The sequence below is a fragment of the Rhipicephalus sanguineus genome, chromosome 1, assembly GCF_013339695.2.
Source record: "Rhipicephalus sanguineus isolate Rsan-2018 chromosome 1, BIME_Rsan_1.4, whole genome shotgun sequence".
NCBI classification, from domain to species: domain Eukaryota; kingdom Metazoa; phylum Arthropoda; class Arachnida; order Ixodida; family Ixodidae; genus Rhipicephalus; species Rhipicephalus sanguineus.
In genome coordinates this window covers 143233811-143247320 of record NC_051176.1, presented here as the reverse complement: position 1 = coordinate 143247320, position 13510 = coordinate 143233811, and the positions used below count along the sequence as shown (strand labels likewise).

The 13510-nt window shown below is 42.1% G+C and overlaps 1 protein-coding gene across 4 annotated transcripts in view; it reads left to right on the top strand.

Moving 5' to 3' along the window:
• The window catches only part of LOC119399346 (protein vav), a 254133-nt gene that overhangs the window by 223946 nt on the left and 16677 nt on the right, over nucleotides 1–13510 (top strand). For all 4 annotated transcript variants that reach the window (XM_049416844.1, XM_037666168.2, XM_049416846.1 and 1 more), the window contains 6 exons: nucleotides 1393–1496; nucleotides 2815–2916; nucleotides 2996–3027; nucleotides 3674–3847; nucleotides 8311–8420; nucleotides 12536–12592. In XM_049416844.1, coding sequence (XP_049272801.1) covers nucleotides 1393–1496; nucleotides 2815–2916; nucleotides 2996–3027; nucleotides 3674–3847; nucleotides 8311–8420; nucleotides 12536–12592 — 579 coding nt within the window. The remainder of the gene's footprint in view (nucleotides 1–1392; nucleotides 1497–2814; nucleotides 2917–2995; nucleotides 3028–3673; nucleotides 3848–8310; nucleotides 8421–12535; nucleotides 12593–13510) is intronic.

Sequence of the window (13510 nt, the reverse complement as noted above, 5' to 3'; positions counted from 1 at the left end):
GATCCCCCCGCGAATTGTATGTTCTACAGCAGGTAAAAGCACGCGAGCAGAGGCGACGTACGCGGCCGAAGCAAACGAGCCGTCCCATTGCCGTCGCTCGGAGGCTGCATGCGATAACATCACCCCGCTCGGAAGGCTTGCCGTCGAAGCAGACAGGAAACGCCCCGCCCGTTTTTAACAAGCCTTAAAAGACACGAAGACGCGAGGGGGGGGGGGGGGGGGAGTGTCGCGCGAGGAGCAACTTTGAACTTTGCGCGGTCGCGATCACTGGCGCGCGCGCTATCTCTAAAGCCATCACAGCGGGGCGGGTACGTGCTGCGCTCTCAAAGCAAAGTGACTATGCGGAGAACATGGCTCCCTGGAGCGGCCGTATTTTCTTACACCATCGTTTTATAGTTACGCGAGATCGGATACAAAACAGTTAGCTGCCAGCCTTACTTCGTGTAACACTACAATTTGTTGCTATCGCATTCATTGTTTCGCCCTTGCGGTGAAACTGTGACTTTTTTTATTATTTGAGAAGTGTGATGTTTTTTCTTTTCTTATTTTCAAATGTAAAGTGAACCTACTTGGAAAAACTTTTTTTTATCTATTTCATATGTTGTTACCAAGGTTATATAAATTGCGTGGTTTGTAAAAAGGTAGTGTAGTTCATACCTGGCAATAATCTGTTAAAAAAAGCTTTCTCCAAAGGCTCTTTGAATGTTATCTGTATTCTAAGCCAATTAAAATATGTGCTTGTTCCTCCAAGTTACTATATACAAATTTGTTTTTTCAAGCTCCAAAAACGACATAATAAATGCCGCTAACTGCTCCCAAACAAGGTTCTCCTGCTCCTACATTGAAATTTTGCTGCTCCCAAAACTGCTCCCAAATCGATTTCAGCCGTCTCACCCCTGTATCAGTCTACACAACCCACAAATAAAAAAATGGGAGGTGGGTGTGCTTGAAAAGTGTTAAAGGGCCCCTTTGAGCAATTAAGATATCTGAAAGTGTGGATGTTGAAAAGCATATTTTTCCCTCTTCTGACCCTTGGAACTCTTAGATTTGAATACAAGCCCTGCAACAAGTCACGATGTATGTGTTCATACATGCTGTGGGCTGACGTAATGGCTAGGACAGTTCATCGCTTGTTTTGGTACAAGGTGGAATCAGGACAAAGCCAAATTGTGGAATGATTTTGAAATTCTTTTCTATTGAGTAGTGCGTAGTAACCATATACAAGCAAGGAACCTGTTCTTATAATTTTAATGTGATTCTTTGTCTTGATTACTGGTGGAACCAGTGTTTGTATCCTGACAGCAGTGTTTTAAGACTTGTTTTTGCACATGTTATATAGTCAGTGCATATCCATTTCAGTTTTTTTTTGTTTTTTTGTTTTACTCTTTGCAGTATTACTGGTACCTGGTCCATGTTGAGAACAGAACGGCTTACACAATGTATGCTAAAACAGAAGAAATGAAGAAAAAGTGGATTGAAGCCATTGAAAAGGCAATGTTAGTTGAACTTTCGTGGCATATTTTTTGTTATTCCATTTTTGTGTTTCTGTGTGTGAGACTGAAGTGCTCATTTGTGCATGCACACATGCATAAATTCCAGGGGGCCGTCCAGACGGTCTGACCTCCCCTGAAGTTTGTGTGTGCAGTACTAGTGTACAGTACTCGATAAACTCGATCATAAACTCATTGCTTTTAGCTGCTACTGTCTTTCTCTTTTTTCTTTTTTTTTTGCTTTTAAGAGACACCAAGGGTATAATGATAAAACCCATCAGCACATAAAAGCGCAGTAACTGGTACAGTTGTCTCAATAGGTTCTTTCCAACAACTTGCAAGACAAATAAATAAATGAATAAATAATAATAATAATAATAATAATGGTGTTGGGGTGGCAGACACAGTACGTCTCACTGCTCCATAAGCTGCTCTCACTCCATGACCACTGGAATGCTGGTAGTAGCTGCTCTTTCGACATGCTGATTAGCATCTGTGGAATGCATGTGATCGTGCACTTGGTAAACGGTATTGACCAAGACAGATCATCCTGTAAGATGTTTCAGAGTTGCTTTATAAGCAACAAGCAAAATAAATGCTCTCTGGGATGCAAATTAAATTATTATTATTATTATTATTATTATTATTATTATTATTATTATTATTATTATTATTATTATTATTATTATTGATAAAGCCACTGTTCACTCATAATCACCATATCACATAGCCAGACCCCCCTTAAAAAAACTTGAGGTCTGTGCTTGCATGCAAAAGGATTTGATGCTTGCAACTCGAGTTGTGGTATGATGAGTTGTGACGACGATGAAAATCAATCCCATGCTTTAATGTAGACATCTAAGCATAATGCGTATGTTTTCATGGTCTTTGTCAACGTGGCTATGCATTCATTTAGTGCACACATCCTCTTTCATGTATCTGATTTGAAACCAACTTGACAGTCAACTCCCTTCACTTTCCTGAATAGGATACTTGGCATGCATAGGTCATCTCATCTTAAATTATTCTGCAAATGGCTAGTTTTCTCATAGTTCTTTAGCAGACTGTCTCATGAAAGATTGTGGTAGTGGTAAGACATTGCAGGTATTTTTAATTCATTGCACCTGTGCACGGAGCGTAATCACAGCAAATGAAGTGAAAGATTGCATTGGTAGGATTTTTTTTTCTTTTGTGCTGTCACATTACTGCTTGCACTCTTTTTTTGCAATTAGTACAGCACTCTCTCATAAAAATCACTAGTGTTCACTTTTTAAGTATTACATCTTCCTTTTGGAGTAGCATTCATTCTTTTTTTTATGGGCAGGGACAACATTAACCCATCAGTTGCCAAGTACACAGACCACCAGTTTATGATGCACACATTCAAGGTTCCCACATACTGTGCTGACTGCAACAAATTGTTACCGTAAGTCCCAAGCACCTTCTGTTTTGCAGGCGTAATTATTGACCACTACTTAAACATGTCTGCATCATTCCTTCTGCAGGGGAATTTTCTTCCAAGGCTATAAATGTACAGGTGAGCAAGTTTTTTATTATCGCAAATGAGAAGCTAGCTTCCATTCACCAAACAGTAAATCAAGGCTTTCCTCATTATAGGCAAATAATGTGTGTTGAATAATTCAAAGCTATCTATAATATTGGATTACTTCTGGTAATGGAGGCTGTTGAATGTTGTCTTTCTATAGCTCTGTGGATTGCCCCATGTGGATATTAAATTTTCAGGTGCTTCTGCCAGGTTTCACTCCAGCAAATAATCTACATAACACTACAGAACAACAAACTCAAAAGAGTCAGGACATTGGTGAACAAACAGCCCTTTAAGAGAATTGGCATAGTGCTGAGTCTAGGATTAGGATGCTGCATGACTGACATGTGTTCTTGACTATTGGCTGATTTTTTAAAGTCATTTTAGACAAGACAAAGAGGTTAACCTGAGGTGGATTCTTCCAGCCTACTGCTTTTTTACTAAGGGAAGGGGAGAGAAAGAGAGTTATAAGGAGTGATGATGAGCAAAATAAAAAGTTCCATAACAAGTGGGGCTATGACACCTGTATGTACAAAATTTACATTTGTGGTAGTAACACATATTTTAAGAATTTGCCAGCTTTTATTCACCTTTTCATTACTTGTGGCTTATGTAGTACTCTTTATCTTTCCCTCAGTCTGCGGCCTCGGTGTCCATAAAGTTTGTATTGGAACTGTGCGGTCCTGCGGTGCCCCCAGCCTGCCTCCACGGCCCAGTTCCCACCTTGGTTCACAGTCCTCAACAGATGAGCCTACAACTCCCCCACGACCACATCCCGACCATGGAGCCAATGGAATTCGGTTTTCCATTTGTAAGCCAACAGTTTGTCATTGTTGCTGTCAGACAGATGCAGACCATCTGCATACTCTAAGGAAAGTAGGCTAAGGAATTTATGCTGCCTTTAGGAAAAGAATTAAGGAAGGTGCCAGTATAAGCCATGTGCATGCAGCACATGGCTTATTCTGTTTAACACGAAAATGCTGTTTCATTGTACTCATAACTAACCTCTTCTATTTTAAGAGTGCAACGTCATCTGCTGAAATGCAATGTTGAGAGCGCAGTATTGCTGAGATATTCTCCATTAATTTGTATTCCTATTTTTTTTACCAATCCACTCGTTTGAATACTTCTAAGCATGCAGTGAACAATATTGGAGAAGTTGTATGTTCTTGCCTGGCTCCTTTCTTGATCAATATTTTTTTTTTCTTTTCTCATGGAAAAGCAAGGTAGCTGCAGAGTCTTTATAGATGTTGGCTAAAAAATTGCACCATCTCCTACTAAAGGGAACCATGTGGGGATGCGAAGCTGCGCATGAGTCGACTTAAAGTTACGTTCATCACGGGCACCTTGCCCGATGTTAACGCGTCCTTGCAAGTGGAGTACACCATGAATTCACTGTAGTCGCTGTTACTCGTCCCGAACTCTTGTTGGAGCACGCCACGTGGGTTCATCGCGCATCTGCAGAATCTCGTTCCCCGACGCCATCACATGATTGCTGAGAAAGTGTAAGGGAGAGAGGCCACAGCGTCTTACCCAGCCCCTTACACAGGCCTGAACGCACTAGCGCATGCCAACACACATTGTTCTTGAGCGGACGGTCGCCAATGGAAGGACGGACACAGCCCCGAGCAAAAGCTGCTTCGCATCTAATAATTGACATGTGCTTCCAGTATACTCCTTGATGACGTAATGCCACCAAGACTCCTTCCGAGCCAAATGCCTTTTCGCAGTCTATGAAAGCCATACAGAGGGGTTTGTTGTATTCAGTGAATTTCTTAATTACCATACCTGATTGATCGTCGAATGCTTCTTTCTGAAAGTCAAGTGTTTTCCTCACCCTATTCGAAATTACCTTCATGGATATTTTGTATAATACATAAAGGAAGTTTATGCATCTGTAATTCAATTTTTGACATCTCCCTTCGTGTGTATTAATGTAATGTTGGCATTCTTCCAACTCACTGGTGCAGTTGAAGTCTTAATGTAGTACTGACACAAAATTTAAATATTTTCGGCCTGTTGCTCTAAATAAAAACACGGCTGTTGAGAACTCTAAAAACGGTGTCATAGTGCTTGCGAATGCATTCAATATCTCTTTAATACCGCCACCATAAAAAAGCACTTTCGGTTTCGCTATCGAGGGAGTGGCTTACCAATGACGTGTCAACACAGGTGTGACGTCACGGAAAGACTGCAACTTGCGACATACTAGCAACAACTGTCAGTTTGCTGTCACTCGCGCGTGGTTCACGTAAACAACGACGAGTGAATTGTCATCCAGATATTCTGACAGCGACTTCTGCGATTTATGCTGCATATGCAGGGGACGCAGACTTCGCAAACCCAGTGAACTCATAGAGTTTCCTAAAATTAACTAGAGGGGACTCTGGCGCTGCGATCGTTCAGCCACCATGGGAATGATGGGTAGTACACGTATTTGCCTAGTCTTCGTACTTGCGGGCTTCGAACGCATCGTGGCTTTGTTTATTGCTGTGTTTTGGTTTTCTTTCGAATAAAAGAATGGATCGTTGTGGACTTCGTGACCAGATTTGAATTGGTGAGCCTAAAAAGGATAAAGTGGTGAAGTGGAACTACATATTCTAGTTCACTGTAGTGGAACTGCTGACTTTTGCTGAACTTCGTCTTGCTACGAAGCGGATGCAGGCGACGTGCAGCCAAACGGAGCCGAAAGAACGAAGTTTAGACAAATTTGTGTACTACCCATCATTCCCATGCTGGCTGAAGCGCCTTGCGTTGCAGCTCCCATAGACACTAGCGCCATAGTTCCCTCTAGTAAATATATTGTAAGAAACTGAACTGACTTGTGATAATGTCTATTGTGGTGGGGCTGGCTTGCGGATGCTGAGTGATGAAAACTTTAAAATCAATGTAAAATATTTTATACGTGTTGTCTGCCTCCGGTGTTTGGATGGCGAATTGATAGTGCACATCAAGGAAACGAAAAGTATCGCTTCTGGGGTGCCTCAAAATCGTGTCAGTACTCCTTTGGCAAGCTTCTGAAATATAGAATCTCCTCAATTTCTGATCAAATCGACTGCTATGCCATTTTCTCCAGCCACCTTTCTGCGGGACATGTCTTGCAAGGCCCTTCTAACCTCATCGATAGTTAGTACACATGGAACTTCAATATGCTGTTTGGCTGATTTCATTGGATGGCTAAACTGCGAATTCTACTGTTCAGAAGTGCTCCGTCGCTACAGTTCAGAATAGAAGTCTTTTAAATGTTTGCCAGTATGCAGTTGATAACGGAACTCGAAAGCGCCGCGAAAAATTGTCGTTATGTCAGTGGTTCGTTGTAAATAGACTATAGCCCTCAAAAGTGCATTTAGCGACCAAGCCGCTTTTTTTTCTGCGCTTTTTATTGAAAAGTGCAAACAACCCCTCCGGTGACAATTAAGTTAAGCCTTTTCCCATTGTGAAACGACGCCCGCTGCGTGCACGAGTGAATAAACCGCCTTTGGGGTGAACTGACACCGTTTTATCGCGGGATCGAATCCCGGCCGCGGCGGCTGCATTTTCGATGTAGCCGAAAATGTTTGAGGCCCGAAATTTCTGGAGCCTTCCACTACGGCGCCCCTCATAATCATAGCGTGGCTTTTGGGACGTTAAACCCCATATATTATTTTACACCGTTTTACTGAACTGCCGGTACCGCCACGTGGAGCCGATCATCCCTGGCTAGTTGCGTGCAGCGCGTCGCCTACACGGCTCGCGCCGTCGCTGCCGGGCCGCTTGCTGTATATTACGTGCATTTGTGCGTTCTTTGTGCCCGCTTCACTTCAGACTGTGCACGGGTGCGGCGAGTAGCCTGTTCGTTCAACGTAGCGAAGACAAGCATTTTGCGAGTAACGCGCACCCTACGTCTCCGCGATGCTCTGACGGCCCTGCACGACGACGCGCGGCACGCTTGGGTCGCTGTAAGTGCATCGACGTTTCTCGGTGCCTGTGCCGCTCAACACCAGCGAGCTACTTTCGTCTTCGTTTCCACGAAGCGACGCGCACTTCATCTCGCACGGCAAGACGGCGGCGAACTTGCGAACGGCAGCGTCGCGCGCTTGTACTGATACCGCCGTTAATCCGAACAGTCTACGCCACACGTGCAGCCGCGCAGATAGCTGCAGATGACTGTGATAAGGTTGCCGGCGATAAGTCATAATAGCACATTCATCGCCTTCGCTCTCCTCTGATGCTTATCCGTGAAGGCATCGCCGCACTCACGCGGAAGTCGTAATCATTGATCGACTGGTCTCTGCTGTTACCGTAAAGACGAAAGACATTTTGCGGTACATTGCGCAGTACACTTTTATGCGCCGAGAAGTTATCGCGGTCATCGCTCATTGCATTTTATGACTTCCTGCGTTCCAAGGCATAGTTTCATCGTAGGCAGTCGTAGCTGCAGAAAGCGGCGCCAGCAGGGGCGTAGCCAAGGGGGGGGTTGGGGGGGTTCAAACCCCCCCCGAAATTTTTCAATTTTGCTTGCGCATATATGCACGCACACATACAAACGCACGCACGAACATACATGAAGTATGGGTGAACCCCCCCCGAAAAAAATTTCTGGCTACGCCCCTGGGCGCCAGAAAGGGTTTCCGTGCGAAAGCTGACCGTAAGGCTTCATGTTGCCTATTATTTCGTTCATTTTTTATTCCTCACTGTCATTCTGCCACTGAAGAAGCGCCTGGAAAGTGAGCGACCTCGCTCACAGCGTCCAAAATCGGCGTGCGGTGCTCGCCGATCCTTCGTCGCGAGTAAACTGGAGAGGGGCCTCTCTCGTGCTGTAGAAGGCCTGTTTTTAACTTTTTTTCGCTCCTGGTGCGCCATATTTTTGCCGCGACCGTGTCTGAAGTGTTCGTTGTAAAAGTAGGAGGCTTTGAAAAATGTTCGCGCTATATGTGAACGCAATTTCAGTGGGATATAGCATAGGAAAATCGTACGTGCACGCGCCGAAATATGGTCGTTGTAACCGATAGATCATTATATCTGGGATCGTTATAAGTGGTTTCGACTGTATTTCATTATGGCCACAGTAAACTCAGTAACAAACCTGTGATTTTAATGCAAGGAAGTAGAATAATGCGTGATAAGGGCTTGTTAGACAAACATAGAAATAGTGCATGTTGCAGAAATTGACGGGAAGGCATTCAAAACTGTTTCCCGCTATTATGTTGACCATCTTGATCACTGAATTTTGTTATACTCTACAGGCGTCACACTCGTATTGAAGCACTTTCAATTCTTTGTGTTGTTTTTTAGCTATAGCAAAGGCCAAGCAGTCATTCAGCAGCTCTAGCCCTGGGTACCTGTCATTTGCTGCTGAGGACATCATTGAGGTTCTCAGAAAAATCAGCAGCTCCATTTGGGAGGTAAGTAGCTCGCACCTTAAGTTTCATGCTTTTTAAGGCCAACTGCAATAGAATTTTCGGTTTAACAAGAAGCCTAGTTTCAGATAGTGTTGATATGGAGCTGTCTTCATGCAAAACTTTTACTGCAAATAAAAGTGAATGCATCATGAAAGGCTTACAAAAGTAACTTTTTCAATATTAGAACAAAAAAAGAAAAAGAATGTCACCATTGCACTTACCGAAAGTGCTGCACGACAGTAAATGTGTGGCTCCTCAGCATAACGGCTAAGACTGAGTACCATTGACAAGTGCCCATGGTATGATGAACAAGTCTTAACAGTACACTATGTTGGGCCAGTTTGTGCATTTTTACTTGGAAGATATGGCGTCTTATCCACTCACCAGCAGGTGCATGTGTCAGCTCCATAGGTGCTACTTAAAGGGACACTAAAGGCAAATAACAATTTATGTCAGAGTGAAAGCTCAATGTATGACAATGACTAAAACGGCAATATTATCAACAGCAGTGCCCTACTTACCGAGAAATTAAGCTAAATGTATCACACGATGAGCGCCACGAGTGGGACATTTTCAAAGTGATCCTGATGACGTATGAGAGTCTGCCTACAATAAATCACTAGTAATCAAACTAGCAGCAATAAAAAAAAGAACCTTCCGGGCATCAAAAGACGTAATAAAATGCTGTTTGTTCGTTTCCGTTTGATTCATGGAAAAAAGAACCTCTGTGGCATTGCCATAGGGAACGGCGCTCGTCGTTCAAAGGTTCTGTTTTCGCCGAACTGCGCTTCGCCCGGCGCCCTGCTTCGCTCATGCGGTCGCGTCTCAGTGATAGTTTCAGTATCGCATACTGCCGCGTGTATTTTGCACGCTCGCAAAAGTCGCTCTGAGAGAAAGTTCGACAAAATGCCGCATGCATGTGATGTTGCCGGATGCCCGAATGGTGCACAACACCAGTGCTGCAGCAAGGAAACCGATGTGTCTTTTCACTGGGTGCCGCGGAATGAACCCTTACGCTCGAAGTGGCTTAGTTGCTGAATTGGAGCCCAGCGTCACGAGCTAATGTCTCATTGTCAAGTTCTCCGTCCACATCCATTGCGGCGATTGCAGCAAGCTTCGATGGCTTCGATGGCCGTTGTTGCTGCTGTGGGTCCCGCTACTTTCGCTCAGCTGCTACTAGTGCCGGCGGCCGCGCAGTAAAGGCGGGCAACATTGGGCACAGCAGCAGTGACATTTGAAAGTCAGATTTCAGGTGGGTGATTTGAAGTGCGCTAACGCGATGCGGACCCCTAAAACGTGATTTTATTTCAAAATAAGCACTTCCTTGGCATAAAAGTAGCACTACGAGGCTTCTGGACCGCTATTTCAACAATCAACTTCGACTTAATATTTGCCTTTAGTGTCCCTTTAAAGACTGATAAGAAAGTCAATTACCAGCCCTGGAGCTTTGCCAAGATTGCCTTAGTGGTATCTTAATTATTTATAACTGATTTAGCCAAAGTTAAATTTTGTTGCATATACCCTCTGCTTGCTGCTAGCTAATGCTCAATAATCATATATTGCCGAACTTATTGTTTTATAGAGTCATTGCAAGCACAAACTCGCAAAGTAACATTCTCTGTAATTGCTTGGCAGTACCATTATCTGTTGCCACATGTGCAAAGCATTACTTGCCTGTGATTTTCTTCTCTAACAACTGTCTTTTTTTTCATATTCTTTTACTGCAGTGGCCATATTGGTTGTTGTTGTTGTTGAGTACTACCAAGTCACTTGACTCCTGGTGACACCATGAGTACATAAACGCCTGTGAAATCTATTTAATACAAGTTCTGTGAGCTCATCTAGTAGATGTTTCACAGTGGCTTTCAGAATACCATCTAACCATCTTGCACATCACCGGCCTTGTTTCATTAACCCTTTCACTTAGGGGTGACACTGGTCTCGGAAGGCTGAAAATCATGAGAAAAAACAAAAACTTACTTTTTGAAGCCGACATTTTCGGAATCTATAACTATTTTTGCATTATTATAGTTTCTCACTTCAAAGAGCACAATCCTTTTTAAATGTTTTTAACTGTACAAGACTTTGTAAAGTTTTAACCTTTTTTTCTCTAACAGTGAGAACACAGCTTTTGGCCACCATCCTTGTTTAGTGCATCAGTATATTTTGACCTGGAACATCTAGGGATACAATTACTTTTTTGCAGCATGAAGCCTAAGCAAGGAAGGCAACACTGAGAGGAGATCTTTTGTTTACAGCTCCAAACATTTCTTTTTAAATCAGATCTTTTGTTTACAGCTCCCAACATTTTTTTTTTGAACTTTCATTTTTAAAGTTCCTCATTATTTATGTACAAACACTGAACTTCATTGAGTTCTGAATTAAGAAATACATGTAATTAAGAAATACATGTTCAGTTTCAAATCTGTTTGCAGTGCTGCAATCCTTATGCATTCTAGCACCCATCTATGTGTTAGTAACCACCTTATGTTAACGCTTTCGGGACCGCATAAAAAAGAAACAGTCGGGAAGGGTGTCAGAAGTTTTTTTTTATTAAATCAAGTCATGGCACTATATTTCTGTTACGTACATCATAATGAAGCTAATGAAATGGTATTTGATACAGATTGAAATATCACCCATAAAGATTATACGTAGTAATAATAAAAAATATCCTATTGAGCACTTGCTGCAAGGACAACATAAAAAAAAAGTTGGAATAAACTTAGATACTTGAACGGAAATGGTACAGTAAAAAAATTCAAGATATACAAAACATGCCTCATTGCCCCTTTTCTTATTTTGAAAAGTTTGGTACACATATCTACAGCACTTTTTTTGGTGTGCTTCAGAACATGTGCAATACTCATGCCCAATGGGGCTTACGACACTCAACGAAGCAGTTCCGCACAGTAGTGAAAGATGAATGTACTTAACAGGTACTGAAAAAAACATCTGTTTTCAACTCGGTTTCCTTCTGCTTATAACAGAGCTTGCAATTATTGCACCTGCCTACATTTTCTGGCTTGTGGACTGCATGACTCGCAAAGGGGGGTGGAGGAGGTGGAGCAGCGCGGGCTGGCCTGGCGTCGTCAAGATTGAGAAGCGGGTAGATGAGCTCTTCTCTAAAAGCTTGTTGAGACTCTACCAAACAGAAATAAATCAATGTGAATAAACAGAAAGCCTCTTTGGCTACTTGCGAGAGAAGCGGATGTGAAACTACGCTTGCCTACGAGTACTGGCTGAAATCCCAGGTCGATCCTCGTCCGAATCTCTCTCCGAAATAAAATCCGAGCTGTCAGTCATCTTCGGACACCTCACTGCTCGACACATCAAAAAAGTCTGCCATGGAATCACGCGATTCACATAGGTTTCTTTGCGCGGCCTGACAAGAGCCTGTTTGCTGCTGCCGCTGCCCACAAATCTCTCTCTCATGTGTCGCCGCTTTCCAAAAAAATGGCAGACTATCCTGAAACCGAAAGTCTAGAGATAAAACTACACGCTAGATAGCAATACATGTAAAAACGTGCGAAACTATGAACTTGGCAGCATGCGGAAAGCTATCGATCATATATGATCGATGCTGCAATTGGGCGGTCCCGAAAGTGTTAAAGAGGTATATTTTTATTGTTTCACCAAACAATATAATGTGAGTACTTATTATCTCAAGAACTACTACTGACTAATTTAAAATATAATTGCATGTTTAAAATTGGCTCAAGAAACTGAACAAATATGTGCTGTTTCATCTAGTTTGGCTAAAAAATAGATGAAGTTACATTCATAACACATGTCCCTCTTTAAACTGGTAGGTTGCCTGTATAATAACTAATGAATAAATAAGTGTTGTGTGTATTTTTTAAGTAGTGCACAAGATGTTGCATGAATTTACTAAAATAGTGGGCACAGCAAATGTCTAGTTCTGTAGTTTGCTTACATCGAAATTTATGACACCACTTCACAGTACAAGAGCATTAATTTCAACCTATTTGTCTCACGAATTTCAGAGTCTTCGTTTTGTAAAATACTCATTAAACATATTCTTATTGGAAAAACTGACCTTAATTCTTCTTGTACCCTCTGACATCAGTCTCATGATTTGATATATCTCCTATCAGGGCCGCCTACAAAGGACAGCAGAAGAAGGCTTTTTTCCTGCTGCATGTGTTGAAGAGGTGAGGAAATTCAATAGCCTCTCACACGAGTCATCATGTGATACAACTCTTGGATGCTAGGACATACGATCCTCTGCAGGGGCAACATGTTGTTATAACATCACAATTTTCTCTAAAAAGGCTTAATTGAAACATCGCTTCTAGCTGGTAAGATATCAGAAAAATAAGTTATGTAAATTATAACTTACAAAGAACTGTAGTAGCAACAAGACTCGCATTTAGAGAAGAATTTCACACTCTTGTTTTTTAAACGATAAAATACATCTGATAACTTCGCAGGTTAGACTTCAGCTTCAACTTGTACAATAATTAATTACCATATGGCTCTTTGTTGCTCTTTTTACAAAGACGTGATAAACAAAGCATCCATTTAGGCCATATTGTAAAACTGTGATCTTGTGCACAGTTAACTTGTGTGACTATAGGCATGCCTTTTCTGAAATTGTAATTTACACTAATGTGTTAAAACACCTTAGAAGACAACCTGGTTATTGGAATAGGGGGGTATGTTTTGGAAGAATGCATGGCTTAAATCAATTATATTTGCCTTTACTAAAGACGGCAAAGAGTTGAAGATGGCACTCAGACATCTTTATAATTGTGCTGCATAGGGCTTCAAAAGTATGCTCGAAACACTATTAGGCCTGGTAGTTATTTTTTAATCTTGATGTGAAATAAATTCTCAAGTGCTTTCTAATGTGCTTGAGCTGCTAGAATAGTCATGTGCAGAGCCCCCCTATAAATATCATCAAGCTTCTACGGTACACACTGATAGTAGGAATGTAGCAATTCTAGCATTTGTTTCAATTATAGTAGCCTCAACCTTAATGTTAACAAAAAGACTCTAAAAATGCTATGCGCTCATGTACTGTGCAATGCCACTTCCTATTAAAGAACCCCAGGTGGTCGAAATTATCC